The 21,402-nt window shown below is 56.4% G+C and overlaps 1 protein-coding gene across 1 annotated transcript; it reads right to left on the bottom strand.

Annotated features, from left to right (window-relative positions):
• SLC45A1 (solute carrier family 45 member 1) lies at positions 1-19,757 on the bottom strand. Its single transcript, XM_043573700.1, has 9 exons — positions 19,621-19,757; positions 14,559-14,979; positions 13,876-13,968; positions 13,196-13,420; positions 9,090-9,829; positions 6,429-6,582; positions 4,165-4,341; positions 2,858-3,063; positions 1-424 (listed from the first exon to the last, which is right to left on the bottom strand). The coding sequence occupies exons 1-9, from the start codon at positions 19,729-19,731 to the stop codon at positions 158-160; spliced, it is 2,394 nt and encodes a 797-aa protein (XP_043429635.1). The 5' UTR covers positions 19,732-19,757; the 3' UTR covers positions 1-157.
• Between the last annotated feature and the right edge of the window lie 1,645 nt (positions 19,758-21,402).

Here is a 21,402-nt window from a genome sequence, read left to right as displayed (position 1 = left end):
GGCGTTCCTGCTGCCATTTATTGTTTTGTCACATATTTACATTCCGCAGGAAACCTGTCCCGCGTCCGTCCACCAAGGCCTTTCGGTTCCTCACTGGCCGGACTGCTCCAGACCCCCGGGGCGCAGGCTTGAGGCCAAAGCCGGGGGCTGGGGGGTGTCAGACGTTCAGCAGGAGGGGCCGGTGCTCCTCCTCGGTGGCGTCGCTGGGAGGGATTTCGTAAATGACAAACAGGGAGGAGTACAAGCAGCCCAGGAAGGACACCAGGCTAGAGAAATACATGACCCCGTTGGTGCTGCCCACGGCCGAGGTCAGCGGCCCCAGCACCAGGGACACCAGGATCTGGGCCAGGAAGTACTGGCAGCTCAGCAGGGAGATGTCCACGCCCATGCCCCGCCTGGTGCCGTCCGCACCGGACCCTGCAAACTGATCCAGAAGGAGAAACACGTCAGCGGGCCACCTGGACAGCAAGGGGACCTCAGCCCCACGTTTCCTGCAGGCCCAGGGGACCCAGCGGGCTCACATTTTCCAGCGCCGACGTGCGCAGGGAGTTCAGCCAAGAGTTTAATAATATTTGTGTTCAGAGAGATGACGGCAACGAAAAGAATCCGTGACTAACAGGAGTGGAAGGGCCGTGTTCCCACAGGCCCGGGCGGCACAGAGGCTCCCTCTGGCTTGGGGATCTGGCCTTCCCCGGCCTCTCCCCGGAGAGACGGGCACTCCACGTCCCGGCCCGGCCCCCTCCCCAACCTCTGGCCGCCACGATGCCTACGCCACGCTCAGAAACACCCTCTCACGGTCGCCGTGCCTGGTCCTTTGGCCCGGCGCTCGGAGGCCCCGTGGCCTCCACGGTGGGCACGTCTCCCTGCCTCCCACCCGTGCCCCCCCCCCACCCGCCCGGTGCGGGGAAAACGCCCTCCTTGAGCGGGTCTGCAAGGGTGACGGTGGGAGGGGACAGGGTGGGTCCCTCCGCTGCTCCCCCAGCACAGGCCACCCTCACCCACTGAGGGCAGATGACGCCACCCCCACAGACCGCTCTGGGTGCACCGCCGGGGGGGGGGGGGGGGGGGGGCGGGGCCAGCGTGCCGGGCCCGCCTCCAGACGCGGCCGTGGTTGCCTCTGGGATATTGCTAAGCCCCCTCCCCGGGCAAGGCTGTGTCCTCGAGGAGCTGTGGAGGGGCCCCTCGTGTGTCCTGGGGAAACTGTGGCTCCCCGTGGCTACACACGGTTGGCAAGGCCACCGTGGTGGGGAGGTCACGGGTTAGCCCCGAACCTGCAACGGAGCAGAGACTGACAGGACTGTGAGCATCTAGGAGACCCTAGAGCCAGAGTCCCAAGGCTTTGAGCAGCGCGAGGGTGGCCCGAGGCTCTGGGCGTCCCTTGCCACCGGGTGGGGCAGCCTGGCGCCGGCCCATCTGCCTTCCCAGTCAGGGGGTCTCCCTCCCCTCTTGGTCCCTTGGGTGCCGTTGCCGCCAGCTGTGGCGGCTCTGCGGGTGTCGGCTGGATGTTCGGGTCGTGCACGGGGCTCACTCTCCAGCCGTCACAGCCTCAGCCCTGCCCTGGGGGAGAGTGCAGACGGGCCACTGCCTGTCCGCGTAGCTGGGAGTCAGCTGCTGGCGGAGAAGGGGCTGGGAGGGGCCACTGCGGCTACCACCCAGAGGCCCCGGGTCTGGCCCCTTGTAGTGCCTGGGTCTCTGGGCGGATTGGACTTCTCACAAAAAATACTGTGCTCAGAGCCGGCCCCCACTGAGTTCATCAGAGACTCCAAACTCCTTACAACAACTCAGGATGCCTCCTGGGCCGCGCCTGGGGGAGGCGGCAGAGGCCCTGAATGAAAAGGGGGTGCGAAGAAACCCAGGTATCAAGGTGATCTTTTAATGCAGCATTTTAAAATCTCGAAGTTACCGCAAAAAAATCTTGGATGGGAGCATTGTCGGCCCTAAGAAGGAGTGACGGACACACTTACAGGCCACGCACCTTGAGAACCTGATGCTGAGTGACAGAAGCCAGACACAGAGGCCCCGTGTGCACAATTTCGTTTACATGAAACGTCCCGGACAGGCGAGTGCACAGGGGGCACAAAGTTGACTTGTGGGCGGGGCGGGGGGGGGTTGAGGTGGAAGGAAGGGGCATGGCTAATGGGTGTGGGGTTTCTCTCGGGGGCGATGAAAATGTTCTGAATCGATTGTGGTGACAGTCGCACAGCTCCGTGGGTACATGGTATGCCTGAAAGGGGCGGACTGTATTGTGTGGTGGGTTCTAGCTCAGTAAGGCTGTTAAAGGAAAATCCATGCTGAACACAACGTCAACATTTTATAGAAAGGCAGGGCTCGGCTTCCTTCTTTATCCTTCTGCCTCAGACTCCACCGTGGCTCGGCACGGTGCCGCGACTTACCCGGTCTCTGCTTAAAGTCCTGCTACCGCGTTCAGTGCGGGGTTTCGGCACCAATTCCCATCTTTCGAAATACCGCATTCTCCTATCATTGACCTTGATCACTGAGTTTTGTGTGTCCAAGGCGATCCCCTGCTTGCCTCACCTGAGGCCCCGGGCGAACGGGTGACCCCGAAGCCTGACACTGGAGGACGCAAAGGGGCGGGCCTCCCCTTCCTGCCTCCCCGCCCCCCAAGTACCGCCATGAACGGGGAGGCTACGCGCTCAGGTCTGTGCCCTCTGCTGCCGGCCACTTGACATTCTCAACGTGTGAACAGGCCCCTCGCTTTCATGGTGTAGCTGCTCTCAGGCTCATTTCTCGGGGTGTTCAGGGGGTTTCTCCAAGAAGCTGGGGGGTGGGGAGGGTGTGGAGGCCAGGCCCAGGCCGGCCTTTTCAGGACCCGAAGCAGAAAAATGGAAGCACTTACCTTTTTGTTCTGGTAGTAATCGCACAGAAGCGAGTAGGGCAGGGTGCACAGGGTGGAAAATAAAATCCCGTAGGTTATGCAGAGCGACAGGACCACGTACAGGTTCCTGGACAGGGTGGCGAGCCCGGTCCCCAGACCAAAGGCCAGGTAGGCAATGAAGTACAGTGTGCGGATGCTGAGGTATTCTTCTAGCTTCTCGAGAATAGCTGCAGGCCAGAAAGGAGGGTGAGCAGGGGCACCGGCCGGTGGTCCCGGGGACTCCGCTTCCCTGGGCCACCTGCCCCCGGCTGGCCCTCCGGCTGGCAGGCAGCTTGCCCCAGGCCAGAAAGCCCGCGTGGGGGGCCCAGGGTATCAACAGGGTGGTCTCGAGCCCCCCAGCGCTGCTGCAGGGACAGGGGTCTTGGGCCGAAGCCCCACGGGGGCCCGGGGTGTGGGACGGGGAAGTAAAACCATTCTGGGGACGAGCCCGGCCGGCGGCCCACCTGGCACCGCCTAGAGCTAAGAATGGTTTTTGTATTTGCAAATGGTTTTAAAAACAATCGAAAGGAGACAGATATTTTGTGACACGTAAAAATCATATGAAATTCCAATTCCCGTGACCGCAAAGGAAGTTTTACCGGATCTCGGCCGTGAACACTGGTGAGACAGAAACATCTCATCTGAGGCGGCTCCGAGCCACAGGGGCGGAGCCCAGGGGCTCCCCAGGGGCCACATGGCCCACAAGGCTGACCTCGCCCACCATCTGGGCCTTGACGGAACACGTGGGCCCACGTGGGCCGACCCTGAGATGGAATTTGCCCAGGCCCACTGTTGGGATGGTACCCGGCACCCTGCAGGGACCCAACCTGGCTTCCTACGTCCCCTGTGCCCGCCAACGCGAGCCTCGGGGTCATCTCGGCCTCTGGCCTTGGCTCTCCCCACCTGCCCTCTGTTCTTCCCTGCCTCTCCCCTCCCTCTGGACCGGTCGCCCCGAGACTCCACGTGGGAAGGGCGGGGGCGGCAGACAGCACGCCCGTCTGGCGGCGACGTCGATGTTGGGGCCTGGCCCCCATTCTGCCCTCGCTTGCGGGCCTGGCCTGTCCGGCCGCTGGCTTCCTCGGGTCTCGGTGGACACCCGGGCCCTGCCCCGCCGCCCGGCCGACCCCGACGGCTGTTCCACGACTGTGTCCCCCACACCCGGAAGCCACGCCTGTGGTTGCAAAGGCACAACCCTCCCTCCGCTCGGCGTACGACCCCGCTAAAGCCATAACTCCCATGGGGGGGTCCCCCACCCCGCTTCCCCCCCCCCCCCGCCGGGCGGCGGGTACCTGAGTAGAAGGCGGCGCTGAAGGCATAAATGCACATCCCCCAGCAGCCCATGGTGACGCCGCTGTTGTATTTCTGATATTGTTCCGACGTGTGCGGGGCTTTGGGGTCTCCCTGAAACACCACCTCACCCATGAAGTCCGTGTAGAAGAGCAGCATTCCCTCGAACGACAGCCACCCTGGGAGGAGGGAGGGGCTCGTGACCACCGGCCCGGACCCTGGCGTGGCCCCGTCTTTCCCCAACGGGGTTTCACTGATCGTCAGAGGAACACAGCGCCTTCGTCGCTTGGAAACTTAAAGAAGAAATTTACCTATAGCCTTGCCACCCAGAGGTCACTTGACCTCTGTTAAGATTTTATAAGTTCCCTTCTAGCCTTTTTGAAAGCAAATACGCATCCTTATAAAAACACAAGCTCTGGGGCGCCCGGGGGGCTCAGTCGGTTGAGCGTCTGGCTTTGGCTCAGGTCATGATCTCGCGGTTCGTGGGATCGAGCCCCGCGTCGGGCTCCGTGCTGACCGCTCGGAGCCTGGAACCTGCTCGGGATTCTGTGTCTCCCTCTCTCTCTGCCCCTCCCCTGCCCACACTCTGTCTCTCTGTCTCTCTGTCAAAAATAAACATTAAAAAAAAATTAATTATTAAAAAAAACACAGCTCTGTTGCTTGAAGGATGCTATTCTGTTCTTTCTCTAAACATTATTGCCACAAGGAAAGCGAGTCGCTCACTCCCTCTAAATGCCTCATCCTGTTCCCCGCTCGCCTCTCTGCAAGGGAGACAAAAAATGCCTGTGGAACCGCAGCCACGGGCATGCGAGGGGGGGCAGTTCACTGAGAGAAACGCGTCAGGAAGCTCAAATGTCGATACGGGCCCACTATCGCCGAGGAGACTGAGGGCTCCTTCAGTTCACCTTCAGTAGCACAAGGGGGGGTGGCATTTATTGGACCTCTTGAGCCCCAATAATTATCATGCACAACTTCCTATGCTATTAAAATTCTTCAATAGCCCCATATTAATGGCAGCAAAATATTGCACAAGGCGGACACGCCATTAATACATTTAACCCCTCTCCTCTCCTATTGTTCGTTTATACTTCCCGCACTCCCTGCCCCTGCTTCCCAGCTTCTGGCCATTATAAATCATGCTGTAATTAATACCTGGAACATAGATTATTTTTTTCTTAAGGAGACTTCACGCCCAGCACGGAGCCCAACGCAGGGCTCCAACCCACAACCCTGAGATCAAGACCTGGGCTGAGATCAAGAGTCAGACGCTTAACCAACCGAGCCACCCAGGTGCCCCTGGAACATACATTCTTGATAAAATTTCTGATGATGTTCTTGCAAAGAACACCAAGCAGGGCCACTGGGATAAAGGTTATGGGCATTCTCAACATTCTTGGCTGTTGCCGGGGCGCCTGGGTGGCTCAGTCGGTGAAGCATCCGACTTCGGCTCAGGTCATGATCTCACGGTTCGTGGGTTTGAGCCCCGCATCGGGCTCTGTGCTGACAGCTCGGAGCCTGGAGCCTGCTTCCGATTCTGTGTCTCCCTCTCTCTCTGCCCCTCCCCCACTCGGGTTCTGTCTGTCTGTCTGTCTCTCTCTCTCAAAAATAAACATTAAAAAAAAGGATTTTTGCCTGATGCCAAATTGCCTTCTAGAAAGTCATCCTGATTTATGGCCCATGATGTTTGAGAGCCTAGAGCATCTCAAATGCTTAATCAGCCTCAGAGGTTCAACGGCCCTACAGCAAGGAGGTACCACATGGAATGAGGTGAGAGCCAGGGCTTTTTCCGTGGCGATCGGAATGCCAAGGCCGGTGGGTTCAAGGCCGGTGCCAGGCACAGCCGGGCACGTGTGAGTGTCGGCACACATGTCCATCCCGGCTCTAAGAACAGGACAGCAGTGAGGCTCAAACGGGCTTAAGACACAAGTCCCTCCAGCGGCACTTCACTGTGAATTGTCCCAGGAGCTTTTGGAAACGAGAATCCGGGCTCCGTGGAGACCCCTCGTCCCGCTCGGGGGAAGGGGTGCGCCTCGATTCGGGACTACCTGGCCCTTCCTGGAGAAAAGCCCCCTCGGGCAGCCCCACGCCACGTCCTGCCCTTGGTGGCATCTCAGGAGTCCTGAACTCATGGGAGATGACCCCCCAGCCCGGGACGTGGCTCTCTGGGAGGCCGGCGGGGGAGGGAGCGGCCGGGTCAGAGGGCCGCGTCCCCGCCGCAGAGCGAGGCGGGGACACGGAGGCACCGGGAGGTTTGCCAAGAGCTCACCCAGGAAGTGGTTGACGCAGAGATTGCGAAGCGCCTTGGGCATGTTGCAGATGGTGACACACAGGTGCCTCATGGACAGAGGCTGCCCCGACGGCTCGCTGGAGCCCGCCAGCTCGCTCTCGTACTTGACGCCGTTCAGTAAAATATTTGCCACCTGTGGAGGAAGCCACACAAACCTCCTCAACGGAGCAGCAAGTCGCGGCCGCCACGCCGAGGCGCGGATGTCGCCGCGACGAGAAAGTGAACGAGAGACACGCGCGCGGGGGCCCCGAAGGTCCGCCTTCCCGGGCGGGGCCAGCCGAGCGCTGAGCGCCGCCCTGAACGACAGGGCCCACGTCAGGTCATCTCTTCTGGGACGTGGCGCAGCTGGGAACAGAGCCCCGTGTCGGGCGCGCCCCCGCCTAGGCCCCAGGGCGGGAGATCCGTGCCACGGAGCGCGAGGGAACACCTCGTCGGACGTGAAACACACTTGAAATACAAGAAATATGGGTCAGTTCAAATCCAGATGGTACAGAAGTCCCTTCTCTTCCGCAACAGCGGGGGCTAGAAGACTTCGTGCCCGGTGACCGGGGAATCTGTTTAAAACTCTTTATCCACACGGAGGCCAAGTGAGCAGGTGCAGGGAGCGGACACGCTTACCTCGGCCCTCGGGGGGCGGGGTGGGGGGTGGTCTAGATTTCTCTCTGGGGCCCGGGAGCACCGCTCCCCCCGGCAAACGGCAAACGCGCTCACTGATCCGGTTTGCGAAGTCCTCCTGGGACGAGAAGGTGTCAACGCCACGGTCGCCCTGCCTGGGCCGCTGGTGTAGACACCAGCCGGGTGACCTAACGGTTGTGCGAGCAGCGAGGGGCGGGAAGAGACGCCCTCCCCCCCCCCCCCCCCCCGGCTCCGGGCGGGACCTCGTGCTGCGGTCAGCTCCCGGACATTCCAAGTGGGGACGCCGAGGAGGCCAACAGCCCATGGCACCGGCCCCCCGGGCAGCCATGCCCACCGAGCTCGTCACCCGTTTCTGCCGGAGGAAGACCACTGACATCACACTCGTGCCCGCTTGAGGCTGGGCGTGTTTATATTTAGCTCCGGATGCTTCCTCTCCTCGAAGAGCTGACTCACAAATTGTACTACACCGAGCACGCAAATAGAAGGGACTCAAGTGAGATTTTCAATCATAACTAAAGAGCTGTATCGAGAAGGCAGTTTGAATTTTTTTGTTTTGGAACAGCATAGGCTGGCCGGGGATCGACAAAAGTTCTGACCGATTGCTCCGATGTCATCAATGAACGAAGAGAATGCCCTTGACCTGAGCGATTAGAGAAATCTCTCTCTTCTGACAATAAGGGGATATCCTGACCCTCTAGTGACTTCGGGTTCTTCAAACCTTTCCCAGATCTGGACCCTGGAGACGTGCTCCGTGCTGCCCACGGGGGAGCCTCGAGACCTCCCCTCAAGGAGGCCACGCACCTGCCCGGCACCCTGCCTCGGGGCGAGAGGACGGTCGCCCTTACGAGACGATGGAGACCCACGAAGACTGACTAAGCCCTAGCGCCCCGGAGAAAAGCAGACGAGACCCACAGGCGCACTCGAGGACGGAACAACGAAGAGAAAAGGAACGGCCGCCTCGACACGTGTCTCCAGTCCGCCTCCCTCTGAGTCAGGGAGTCCGTCGGTCCTCCCGGGCGCACAGAGGGGCCGCCTGGCCGGGGGACAGCCCCGTGTGGGTGCACTTCACGGGGACACGCAGCCCTGCCGTCAGGCAGACACGTCAGCAGGCCACGCTTCCGAGCCACCCGGCCTTCAGGACGGCCCGCCTTCCGCGCGCCTGTGCGGGCTGAACACGGTTGTACGGGGCTCCTGCCCGGGCAACTCCGAGTTCTTACTGACATTCTCGCTCACCCTTGGCACAGGCGGGCCGCGGAACTATTATGGGTCCTGCATCTGACGAAATACCTTCCTGTTATTTCAAGCAGCCTCCTCAAGACAACAGAGTCCGACGGCGGTTAAAATCCCGCCTTATCAGCCGGTGGCCCTGCAGCCGATCCGACGTGTACTAAGTACAACGCAAACAGCCTTCCGGAAGGTTCTCGGCCTGCACAGACCCTGCCGCGCGCTGCCTTTTAGAATGCAGAGTCCTGAGAGCTTCTGGGGCGGCCGGCGGAGGCCGGACGCCGGGAGAGGGACGCGGGGAGGGCCCGGAAACGCCTGCCAGGTTTTCCGTTCAGTGTCCACCTTTGCGGGAGACTGGCGGGCAGCAGGTTCGCGCCGCCAAGGTGGGGGGTGGGTGTGTGGGGGGGAGCAGGAGGGGCTGCAAATACAGATGCTTGCAACAGGCTCGCTGCAGCCTCGTCCTGGCCTGGGTGGCCTTCGGGCAAACGTGGCCGCATCTCAAAGGAGTGTCCCTTTAATGGTGGCCCATGTATTAAGCCATCGATGGGCCCGTGACAGACACCCTGAACTCCCTCGTGGGGGGGGGGGACGGTCTCTTCACCGACGCGTGGGGCTTGTCTATTTAGATCCGCAGACCTTCTGATCCCCCCCAGCAGGGAGGGCTCCGGATGTCTTTCCAGAGCGACAACCCCTCTCCATCTAACTGGGGGCTGGGGGGCGGTGGACAACACACAGTGACAACACACGCTGACCCGTGGTCCCCCTCACCCTGACTTTTACCTGCTGACTGAAGGTCACGTTCCTCCTCCGGCTGGTTTCGGGGCCCCCTCCTCCGGCCGCATCCGGGATGGCCAGGGTCTGGGGTCTCTTCAGGATCCCGGCCGATCGCGGTTTGGGGGCGTCCAGGGAGCCCACCCTCAGCACGTCCCCGTCGGGGCCGGCGGCCAGCGCCACCTCCCGCCTGTCCCCGAGGCCGCGGTCCTGGCGGTAGAAGCCGTCGGGGGCCCGGGGGAAGCTGAGGCTAATGGCCTGTGGCGGGGCGCTGCTGGGGATGGCCAGGTAGTTGTCGTGGCCACCCGTGAAGCAGTCGATGAGCACGCTGTCGATGTTGGAGGTGGCGAAGGACGAGGCGAACTCGTTGATGCCGGTCAGGGAGCCGTCCCTGCTGGTGAAGCTGCCGTACTTGGGCGTCAGGGGGCTGAGCGGGGAGATGGGGCTGGAGAAGCTGGCGTACAGGCTGGTGGCCGGGTGGCAGGGGAGGGGCTCGCCGGCCCCCTCCTCGCACAGCATGGGCGGGGAGGGCGGCAGGGGGAGGCTGGGGCTCTTCATGGTGGCCTTCTTCTCGCCGGGGGGCCGCAGGGGTCTCTCGGGGATGCTGACCAGTGTGAGGACGGTGGTGATGCTCAGGGTGACCGCGGTGAAGATGTAAATGACCCTCAGCTGCCCGCCCAGGGCTCTCCCGAAGCTGGTTTTGTCCCAGTGGATGCCCCCGACCACGTACCCGAATCCTCCTCCGAGGCCTGCGGAGAGAAGCGGGGTTAGGTCCCCGGGGCCGGGCAGGCCCTCAACGGCCGCCGTTCCAGACCATCGTTCTGGAAGAGTAAGGACCGTGGTTCTTACTCAGGTTGCTTACTCAAGTGTGTGCGTGTGTGTGTGTGTGTGTGTGTGTGTGGCGGGGGAGGGGGGACCACGTGGCCACCCTGTGTCTTGCTCGCCCGATGCCAGCATCCTCATACACGGCCACCATTAAGAGTCACCCCTAAAGGTGACCGAGGACGGCCACCCTGGTGACTAGCTCTCCGGGTCCGCGGGCCACCAGGACACAACAGGGCTGCGGGAATCCGGTCCTTTCCTCTGCTCCCGCTTGCTGTATCCCAAGGCCTCCAGGAACAGGTAAAGGGCAAACTGATTTGTGCAGCACAACGTTAAAATGCAGGCAATGCGTTGCAACCGGCCCCCGGCACGGCATATACTCACCTCCAGAAAGTGCTGCTCCCCCTACCCCCCAGATCCCCCCACATCCCAGCGCCCCCCCCCCAGGCCCCTTCGCCACTGCACTGTGGGTCTCGTGTGTTATCTGGAGCCTGTCTACTGGTTGGGAGGCGAGTCTGTTTACTTCTGCTGCTGAAGAGGAACCTGCTTCCCCGCAGCATGTGGGCTCTCTGGCTGCCCTCCGCTTTGGGGGCAAGCAGCCACTGTTAAATAGTAACTCTTTAAAAAAAAATTATTGGGGCGCCTGGGTGGCACAGTCGGTTAGGCGTCCGACTTCAGCTCAGGTCATGATCTCAGTTTGTGAGTTCGAGCCCCGCGTCGGGCTCTGGGCCGACGGCTCAGAGCCTGGAGCCTGCTTCCGATTCCGTGTCTCCCTCTCTCTCTGCCCCTCCCCCGTTCATGCTCTGTCTTCTCTCTGTCTCAAAAATAAATAAACGTTAAAAAACAAATTTTTTTTTTAATAAAAAAATTATTAATTTTTCAGAGAGAGCAGGGGAGGGGCAGACAGAGACAGGGACAGAGGATCCGAAGCGGGCTCTGCGCTGACAGCTCAGAGCCTGGAGCCTGCTTCTGATTCTGCCTCCCCCAGTCGCGTTCTGTCTGTCTCTCTCAAAAATAAATAAACATTAAAAAGAAATTAAAAAAAAAAAAAGAAACACAGAGAAGGAACTATTGAAAAACTGGACAAAGGACTCGCATGTCTAATGTCTGTTTCTCCAACGAAGACATAAGCACATGGAAGGACGCTCACCTTCACGAGCGTTTAGGGGAATGCAGATCAAAACACAACGAGATTCCACTTTGCACCCATCGGGATGGGTCGTATCAGGAAAAAAAAAAAAAAAAAAGAAAAGAAAAAAAACAGAACATGACAAGGGCCGCCCGGGAGATGTGGTGACATCGGAGCCTTTGTGCTTTGCTGGTAGGAGGCAAAATGATACAGCTGCCACGGGGCACAGTGTGGAGGTTCCTCAAGAAGTTTAAAAGAGAAATACCGTAAGATCCAGTAATTCTACTTCCGGGTTCATACCCCAAAGAATCGAAAGCAGGGTCTTGGAGAGTTATCTGCACACCCGTGTTCGCGGCAGCAGTATTCACAGCAGCCGAAACGTGGAAGCTACCCCATGTCCATCAACGGGTGAGCGGATAAGCGGGACACGATCTGTACGCACGACGGGATGTTATTCAGCCTGAAACGGGAAGGAAACTCGGACACCCGCTACGACATGGATGGACATGACCGGAAGTGAGATAAGCCCAAACCCTGCACTGGTCCTGCCGAGACCCCTCCAGAAGTTCCCTGGACCCGCAGCCACACGGGTGTATGAATAGAGTCTGGCGGTGGCATTTTCTAGAAGAAGCGACAGAGGCCCGGACAGACGGAGCCGTCTGCCCCCGTGTCGCACAACAAACGGGAGGACACCGATTCACGCCTCCCGCCCCTCCGTCCGGGTCCCGCACGACCCCGTCTTGTCACGTCTTTCCCTTGACATTGACAAACACCTTCCACCTCTATTTTAAATGGGATTGTCTTAGTCCGTTTTATGCTGTAACAGGATACGGGTTTTATATTGAGAAAGCTGGGAATACTGGTTTGTATGGGATAGTTTGATAACCAAAGAGCACCCTGAATTCTCTTACTGCTCTGCGGTGAATTCTCTGGAAGTTTTCACCCGCCCCGTCGCTGAGCCCATTGCTGATAACCCTCAAAGCAACAACTTTGAGTGGCTGGACCCACCAAGGTCCCAGCTGAGGCTGAACAAGGCGAAACTCCGCCTTATTTCAACCCTCAGGTGTGAACAACCGACCTTTTTGTAGTCTAGATGGTGCCGTGATTTTGCAGGGTTTTTTGCTGTTTTGTGTGTGTGTGTGTGTGTGTGAGAGAGAGAGAGAGACGTCACCATTTAAAATGGCCCCCACGTGTAGCGTTGATGTACTGCTGTCTCTTGGTAAGTTCAAGAAAGCTGTGATGTGTCTTATGAAGAAGTGTGTGAGATGAGCTTTGTTCAGGGACGTGTTACAGGGCTGTCGGCCATGCGCTCAATGGCACTGAATCTGTGATATACATTCCAAGGGTGTCTTTAAATAGAAACACATAAAACAAGTTTAGGTAGTGATTGGTTGATGAAAATGTGACCAGAGGTTCACAGGGAGCTAACCCTGTACTTTTCCTTGGGGCAGTGACTCGGTATTGGCTAATTCAGGCTTCCTGGCGACTCTGTAGAACGTAACTACTCGAACCATGAGAATAAACTATACATAAGGCTATATATACACAGATAGTTACGTACACACATTTATAGCTATATCTATAGTTCATACACATATACGCATGTATCAGCATTATATATTACTAAAATATATCATCTGAGATATATATTTTCTTCTTTTTAAGTATATTTTATTTTATTTTATTATTATTTTTTTTTTGTTTATTTATTTTTGGGACATAGAGAGACAGAGCATGAACGGGGGAGGGGCAGAGAGAGAGGAAGACACAGAATCAGAAACAGGCTCCAGGCTCTGAGCCATCAGCCCAGAGCCTGATGCGGGGCTCGAACTCCTGGACCGCGAGATCGTGACCTGGCTGAAGTCAGACGCTTAGCCGACTGCGCCACCCAGGCGCCCCAATTTTATTTTTGAGAGAGAGAAAGAGGGAGCGGGGGAGGGCCAGAGAGACAGGGAGGGAGAGAATCCCAAGTGGGCTCCGCGCTGTCAGCATAGAACCCTATGCGGGTTCGAACCCACGAACCACGAGATCGTGACCGGAGCCGAAACCAAGAGTCGGCCTCATAACCCACTGGGCCCCCAGGCGCCTCTGAGACATAGTCACCTCAGTGGTCATCTGTATGTGCGAGTTCAGCCCCCCGTGCCCCCGCGCTGTGGACACCTACCCGCCAGGAGGGCGTGGATGTTGAGGCCGCGGTCCTGGTCGGCGGGGCCGCACACGTCCATCATGTAGGCGTGGCTGGGGTTGTCTGCCGAGTCCGCGCTGAAGTCCACCAGCACGACCCCGCACACCGTGAGCAGGAGGCCCCACTTGTGGTTGTCAGCCGAGTCGGCCAGCGCCGCGCCCAGGTCCCTGCCGTTGAGCAGGAGCGAGAGGCCCAGCAGCGCCCCTGCGGACAGAGAACCGACGTGACCGGAGGAAACGCGGAGCAGCCCGGGGCTCGAGTCGAGCATCTTTAGGGCCCCGGAGAATTCCTCTGTAATCAAACTTCAAGCAGAGCCCATCGGAAAAGTCACCCACAGACTCACCATATACATATATATATATACTTTTTTTTTTTCGGCTTGGGTCGGGGTTTTTTATTTTGTCAAGCAGAGCAGGAACGACATCCACGTTATTAACTCACTCTTAAAAAATCAAAGTGATGTATTCTCACAGTGACCTCGGGCCAGGCTAGGGGTGCGCCCTGCCCCCACACCCGAGAAATGATCTGTATATCCCTGCTTCGGTCACCAATGGTCTAGGTTTTGCTAAGAGGAAGCAGTTGGGGCCTTTTTTCCTTTCCTTTCCTTTTTCTTTCTTTTTTTTTTTTTTCCACTTTATTTCAATTCCAAAACGACAGACCTATAGCCAGGACAAGAATGAAAGGGCGTCTCCTTCCAAACCTTGAGGTACATCGGTCACTCCAAGCACCCAACAGTGGCTGCAGTAGGAATCCTGAAACAGAGCAGGCCAGTGGTCATTGCGGGGGTCCCCACGGCACCCTGAGCTGGACAGTGAGGGAGACTCATCACACCCCTCAAACACCTGCACCCCTGCGTCCCGGGGCAGGAAAAGAACAGACGCTAAAACTCGGAGTACACAGCCCTAAGCTCGGAAAGCAAAAGACAGAGTCTTGGGAAAGCTCAGCTTCCCGCCCCCCTACATTTTCTAGTCAGGGCCCCCCTAAGGCCCTAAGCAGCCACGACCTTCCTTGGGAATCCAAGAAATTCCAGGACCTCCCAGCCCCAAACCACAGGAAGCTTTATCGCTTGCGTCCTCCAATGACAGCTCCGTGTAAGATGGTGGGAATCCTCGGGGTCTGCGAAATTCCTGTTCTGTAGTCTGGTTTCGACAGAGTCCCTTAAAATATGGGGTGTGACGACGACCATACCTGTGTTTTCCCACAGCCCCAAACTAACGAGTGGAACTTAACTCTCGTTCCTCCCTTGGCCCCTGGGGCCCCTCTAGCTGCTTCGACTCGGGCTTCCGGAAGCTTCCAGAGGCTTCCGGAGGCCATCGGCCATCGGGGCTGAGCTGGGGCTCACCGAGGATGGGGCTGATGAACCACACCAGACTGTAGAGCTGGTCGGGCAAGCCCATCTGTAGGAGCACGGGGGTCACATACGCTGTCTCCATGGCATAGCTGAACTCGATGCCGAAGAGAATACAGCCATTGAAAAGCAGCTCCCGGAAGGACCTCTGAGGGTGCAGGTCCCCAAAGTCCACCAGCTCGATGGGACATGGGGTGTTGGGGGGCGGGGGCGGGGAGGGACGAATGTACTTCCTCCTCTTGGGGTGTCGTTTGAAGTTGTTGGCTCGGTGGCTGATGTGCCGGGTCACGGACCCCGTGTAGCCGGAGATCTGAGACCTCCAGAAGTCCTGAGGAGCCAAAGTGGGGAGCAGAGCCTCTCCCGGAGGGGTGCCGCTCGCCGGGGGGATCATCGTAGGGGGGGCCGGTGCGAGTGCCTGCGGGGAAAGCCCGTTTGGGGGTGACGGTGACTCACCAGGGCCTCCACCACGAGAGTTGATTTTTCCAGGTGGATCCCTCCCACCACCGCCCCCCCCCCCCCCCAAGCTGGCACCTGCTCGTCCTTCTCATTTGAGAACGGATGAGTTCACGGTGCAGAACCCTTAGAGTCAAACGCTGTGCCCCCCGAAGTAGAGCCTACTGCTTGCGGGTGATGTCACCGGGCCTCAGTTTTGACTCAGTGCAGCTCCTGCTCAGGAGACCAAAGCTGACGCTGTCCCCCTGCCCAGAGGGAGGACCCCAGCCCTCAGGTCCCTGCGCTGAAGTTCAAGGGGACCGACCCCGCCCCCTTGGCTCCACGAGGAGGAGTGGAAGCATCCAGGCTATTTTAGGACCTGCAGCCCATTCTGGGAACTATTTTTGCCTTTCCCTGCAGGTCCCAGGGGAGCCCCGCGGCAGGGACAGGCTTGGGGCAGGACCCACCGACACACACCCTGAGTGCACGGTCGGGGGACAGTCCTTCCTTCGTGCGATGGAAAGTCGCAGCGGTCACCTTGCCTAACGCTTACGTCTACTCTTCCCAGGAGGCTGGGGCCCTTGCCTAAAAGCAGATGCATGAATTTAATTCAAGGCCTTTCCTTACGGCACCAATGGGTGAGTGAATTTGTAGTCGTCAGGAGAACGGAGACTTTTAGCGTGTTTGAAAATGCTCTCTTTAAAGAAATAAACCAAACGCCCTGAATAGGAATACAATTTACAAAAAAAAAAGAAAAGTGAAGAACAAAAAGAAGCAGGGGGGTGAGAAATGGATCCCCACCCCCCGCCGCCCCCACCCATCCTCAAATCACTTTTTGGAGCAATCTTCACAACGCCCAAGCCCCAGGTGGGAAGTCAGCAAGGGCGCAGCCTTCTTCCCGCTCCCTGGGGTCAGTAGCAATCCGCCACGCGGACACCTGCTCCTGGTCATGCAACTGCCCTTCACTGCTTTGGGATTAATCTAGATTGTCCTTCACTGCTTTGGGATTAATCTAGATGTTGGAAGAATGGATTCCAGTAAATTGACCTGTGCATTTTGGCCAACGTCAATTTTACTAAGCCTAGGGAGAGGAAGGCTACCAAAGTCGGAGGGAAAGAGGCAGATAAAAACGCAAGAGGGGCACCTTCTAGAATTACGCCTGGCCTCTGGGACAGCTCACCCCATCTGCCTCGCAGAAAAGCAACTGCCTACATTTCCTTTGAAGTCCTTCCTGAGAAGCAGGTCCCAAACTCAAGACAACACCCCCCAACATTGACCAACTTCCTGCCAAGGACACTTGTTATTTACCAAGATAAATATTATAAGCTTTTTTTTTCAAAATTACTTTTAAAAAATGTTTTTATTCATTTGAGAGAGAGAGAGAGAGAGAGAGAGAGAATGAGCAAGGGAGGGGCACAGAGAGAGGGACAGAGGATCCAAAACAGACTCTGGGCTGTCATCACAGAGCCTGACACGGGATTCGATCTCACCAACAATGAGATCATGACCTGAGCCAAAATCAAGAGTCGGACACTTGACTGAGCCACCCAGGCACCCCTTTCAAAATTACTCTTAAGCTTTAAAAATGAGGCCCTTATTTCTGACGTTAACTCACCGCCTTCCACCACACCGTCACTAATCCATAACTTCCTTATGAAGCTCTTCAAAATGCCTCATCACTCCAGATTTGTATCCTAGACTCCACCCCCTACCCCACCTGCTCAGGGATTATCTTCCTTCTGTTCAGAAGACACGAACAGCGGAAGTGATTTTCTTTAGAGACACCCTGGCAGGATCCAGAGCACCGTGTTAACCCACCAACCCATCCACCCACCTACTTATCCACCCAACCATCCACATGCACACCACACATCCACCCCATGATCTTCTAATCCACGCACCCACCTTTCCAACATGCATGCATGCATGCATCCACCCTTCCAAACATCCACTCTGATCCATCCATCCATCCATGCATCCATCCGTCCATGCATCCATCCATCCATGCATGCATCCATCCTTCCAAGCATCCATCCAAGCATTCATCTATCCACCCCTACCCATCCCCCACTCATCTACTCATTCACCCTTCTACCCATCCATTCATTCACCAACCTACCCATCTTCCCATTTGGCTGGGTACTAAGTACCAAGACACTGAGATCAGAGAGACAAAAGAAAGACAAAATTCCTGCCCCTGAGTTGGGTGGGAAGTGGAGGGAAGGAGTTCTAAGCAGTGGGAACCACCTGTGTAAAGGAGAAGTGTGTGCAACAGTTGGGCACCGTGTCAGCATGGTGGGAGATGAGGCCACTGGGAAGGGATCAGCTGATGATGCAGGGCCTTGTGGCCCTGCTAAGAGATGCATTTCACACCAGGATGACGGGGACGGATATACCCAGAGACCCAGTCTACTCTTGCCTCTGTGGCTTATCTTATGGCCTCAGAAAAATCCCACGCTATGTCCAAAACAAAAGCAGATATACCTAAGAACTATGTAGGCAGGTAGTACTTCATTAAAAACACGATCCATTTGTGACAATTAAGTCAAGCTTTTTTTGTTTTTAAAGCTAAACTTCTTGATTGTGCTCTTCCTATTCTAGCTCAGGCCCTTGGACATAGTAAATATTCCAGAAAAATCTGTCCTTTGGCCAGTCTTGCCTTTAAAAACCCAGGTGGCTATTAGCATTCTCCGGAGCGTCACTCTCTCGTTAAAACCACAGAAACCAAGAGCCCATTGGAACACCACTTAATCAGACCATCTCCTTGAAAGTCAGAAGGAAGACCTTTGGCACAAGTGTGTGGGGAGCTTGACCTGACCCCACCCGCCCGGTCATAGCCCCACATCCACGGCAGTGACTAACTCCCTCTCTGCCTCTCCGCCATCGCTCTTTCCTATAAGCATGTTACCCCCATAGAGTGAACTTAAGTGCACGGGCATTAGAAACCTTGCCTTTCATTTTGGAATGAAAAACCATGGGCCACCCTGGAAGAATTTCAGATTCAAACCGCATACAGTAGAAGCATATTTTTGAAAAGCGGAGACTGTTCAACCTTTCTTAGAATGAACTCTGTGGATAACCCATGTCTCTACCTGTGATGTGACCACTTCACCATCACCTGCCCGCCACCCCCAGCTTTAAAACACAGCCTGCAGCCTGTCCTAGTGAAAGGGAGACCCTAACACCCCTGCCTTACCGCCCACCCCCCGGCATCTAAACCAGAAATGAAACCTGGACTTGAAGAAGTCTTCCCTGATTTTCAAATTTTGGGGCCAACGTTACTATTTTCATTCCAAAAATACATTTACTAAACGCTGTCCATGAAAGTTCATTCTAAGAAGAATGTTTGAAATTAATTTTTGAATGTTATAAGAAATGAAAGTGAAATTTAAAATAATGAAATAGAATTTTGATACATGAATACCAATATTTACCAATCTTGCCATCTTGCTCATCATATGAGCATTCAGTCCAAAAAAAAATCTGTATGTCTATACTTATATCTATATGTCTATATCTATATCTATATCTATATCATCTCCCTGGACCCACAAAAGTTATATGCTGGGCCCACTGTGTTTCTAGAATACAAAGGATGTTTCAAGTAATGAATCCTTCAAACTGTGGAATGGGAAGATTAAGTGGCAAATGATTCATAAACATAAACAATGCCCATGCCATTTGAATGCTGAAAGTTACCCCACTATGAGCCAAATGATTTCCTCATTTCTTTCTCCTCTTCTTTATATGACACAGGTTTCCCGCCTGGGGTCACACGGGGCCACATCCCTTCCCCGCTCTCCCTTCCGTCAGCTCTCAAAGTTAATACTTGAAGGAACCATCCCCAGGCCAGCAAAGGGCTGCGGGGACCGAGGGGGTGTATCTAACGAGCTGGTTACTGACTTGCGGCCATTCCTCACTTTTGCTTTCTGGAATTCGGCCCCTCCCTGACAACCAACTGATCCAGAAACCCCTGGTCAGGTGCACACCGAACTTGGGTTTCATTAGCGCCTGATTCTCCTTCCCTATAAAGGCCGAAAAACATAAACATTATGGTAACCCCAGAAATAACCCGAGAAGTTTATTGATGAGGTTGGAATGAACTGAATTGCTCTAAGCCTCCTGTTTCAACCGTGGCAAGAAAGCAGAAACCCTGGGCCGTAAACTCATCATAAACTCAATCCTGGGATGCTGACAGAGGTCCTACCACAACCCCCTGCCAGCAGGAGGGTTCAGCCTCAGGCGGGAGGCAAACCGGAAGCTGATGACACCTGCCCAGGTGACCCGGGATCAGGCCTCCGGCACCAATAGGCACCGCGCAAGCCTGGGGCAGGTCCCAGTGTGTGCCAGGGTGGAATCAATCCTGTCACCCGGCGGCCGCCCTCCTCTGGGCCGAGGGTTCCGCACCCAGGCCGGGGGCCAGGCCGGGGCTCCCTTTACAGGTCAATCAATTAGGCATCAAGGAAGAACAAAGGTCTCCGTGCCAACCTCCAGCCCCCGGTCGTGGCACTGTGACTACCCGGGGGTCGGGGGGGGGGGGGGGAGGGGGTGGCCTACGCCGCGTCGCTCCGGCGCAAAGCCCGGCAGCTGTGCGGGGGGGGGGCGCGGGAGGAGATGGGGGTACCTGCGGCTCGAGACAGGAGGCATCCCCTTCCGAGGCCGGGCTCCCGCCTGGCCCGCGCGCAGCTCGGGTCCCCGCCCGGCAGCCCCCGGCCCGCCGCTGCGGCTGCAGCATCACCCCGCGGGGCGGGGCCGTGACGTCACCCTGCATCCCGCGCCGCCCGCGGCCCCGGTACCCGCAGCGCATCCTTAAAGCGGCACCGCCCCGCCTCGGCCCGCACCCCTGCCGCCGCCCGGAAAGCCCCGGGCCCTCCACGCGGGAGAGTACGATTTCAGTTTAGGAACGGGTTGGTGGAAGACGGAAGATGTTAACACGATGTGCTGCAATATCTTCCTAGGCCCACGAGGTCTCCTTTTTATTATTATTACTGTTACTCATTATTATTTTATAAAACACACACTCGTGTTGGCTGATCCTTGAACCACCGGGTGCTCCAGGCACTGTGCCCACTGCACAGAACGGGTAAGTCGGTCCCGCCTACAACTTCTGTACTGCATTCCCCTAGGCCCTTAACGTGTACCAGGGCCTTCTCCGCGTCGCTGTTCTAGGGACTGGGGTCATAGCAATGGCCAAAACAGACCAAAGTTCCTGCCCCTGTGGCGCAACATCGTAGACAGGGAGAGCCACATCAGTCAAGACAAATATCACACGTCCCTGATGTGCCAGAAAACGGTTGCTCCCCAGAGAAGGAGCGGGGACTGTGGGGCTGGGGAGGGGGCCCTGTTGTGGTTTTCTTTTGTTTTAAGTTTTAAATATAACTGGCCGTCAAGTTAGCTAACATGCAGGGTATACAGTGTGCTCTTGGCTTCGGGAGTAGACTCTCCAGATTCACTGCTGACATACAACACCCAGTGCTCATCCCAGCAAGTACCCTCCTCAGTGCTCATCACCCATTTTCCTGGCCCCCCCCCAACCCCGCCCCCCCATCAACCCTCAGTTTGCTCTCTGTATTAAAGAGTCTCTTATGGTTTGCCTCCCCCTCTGTTTGTAACTGTCTCCCCCCGCCCCCCGCCCTTTCCTTTCCTCCATGGTCTTCCGTTAAGTTTCTCAAATTCCACGTATGAGTGAAAATATATGATATCTGTCTTTCTGTGACTCACTTTTTTCGCTTAGCATGATACCCTCCAGTTCCATCCACATCGTTGCAAGTGGCAACATTTTTTTCATCGCCAAGTAGTATTCCACTATATATATGTGTATATATATATATATATCATCTTATTTTTTAAAAATTTTTAACGTTTATTTTTGGGAGGCAAAGAGAGACAGATCATGAGCAGGGGAGGGGCAGCGAGAGAGGGGGACCCAGAATCCGAAGCAGGTTCCAGGCTCTGAGCTCTCAGCACAGAGCCTGATGCAGGGCCCGAACTCACAAACCGAGAGATCATGACCTGAGCCGAAGTCAGACGCTTAACCGACTAAGCCACCCAGGTGCCCCTTTATACCACATCTTCTTTATCCACTCATCAGCTGATGGACATTTGGGCTCTTTCCATAATTTGACTATTAGTGATAACGCTGGGGTTTTATATGGGGTTGTTCATGAGTCCTTACCTAGAAAGTGACATTTGAGGGGAGACCAGGAGGAGGCAAAGGGGATATTAATGCTGGCATCTGGGGAGAAGGTCATGCCAGGCAGAGGAAAGAGCAGGTGCAAAGGGCCTGGGGTAGAAGCGAGGTAGGCTGAGTCAAATAATGATAGAGCAAATAATTACACAGCCTGTAGTGAAATTATAACCACAGAAAATACTATAAGGGGAAGCATGTGGCCCTATGAAAGTTTTT

Source organism: Prionailurus bengalensis, chromosome C1 (genome assembly GCF_016509475.1).
Source record: "Prionailurus bengalensis isolate Pbe53 chromosome C1, Fcat_Pben_1.1_paternal_pri, whole genome shotgun sequence".
NCBI lineage: Eukaryota > Metazoa > Chordata > Mammalia > Carnivora > Felidae > Prionailurus > Prionailurus bengalensis.
Note: the sequence above shows the minus strand (reverse complement) of the source record. Positions and strands in the feature narration are given on the sequence as shown.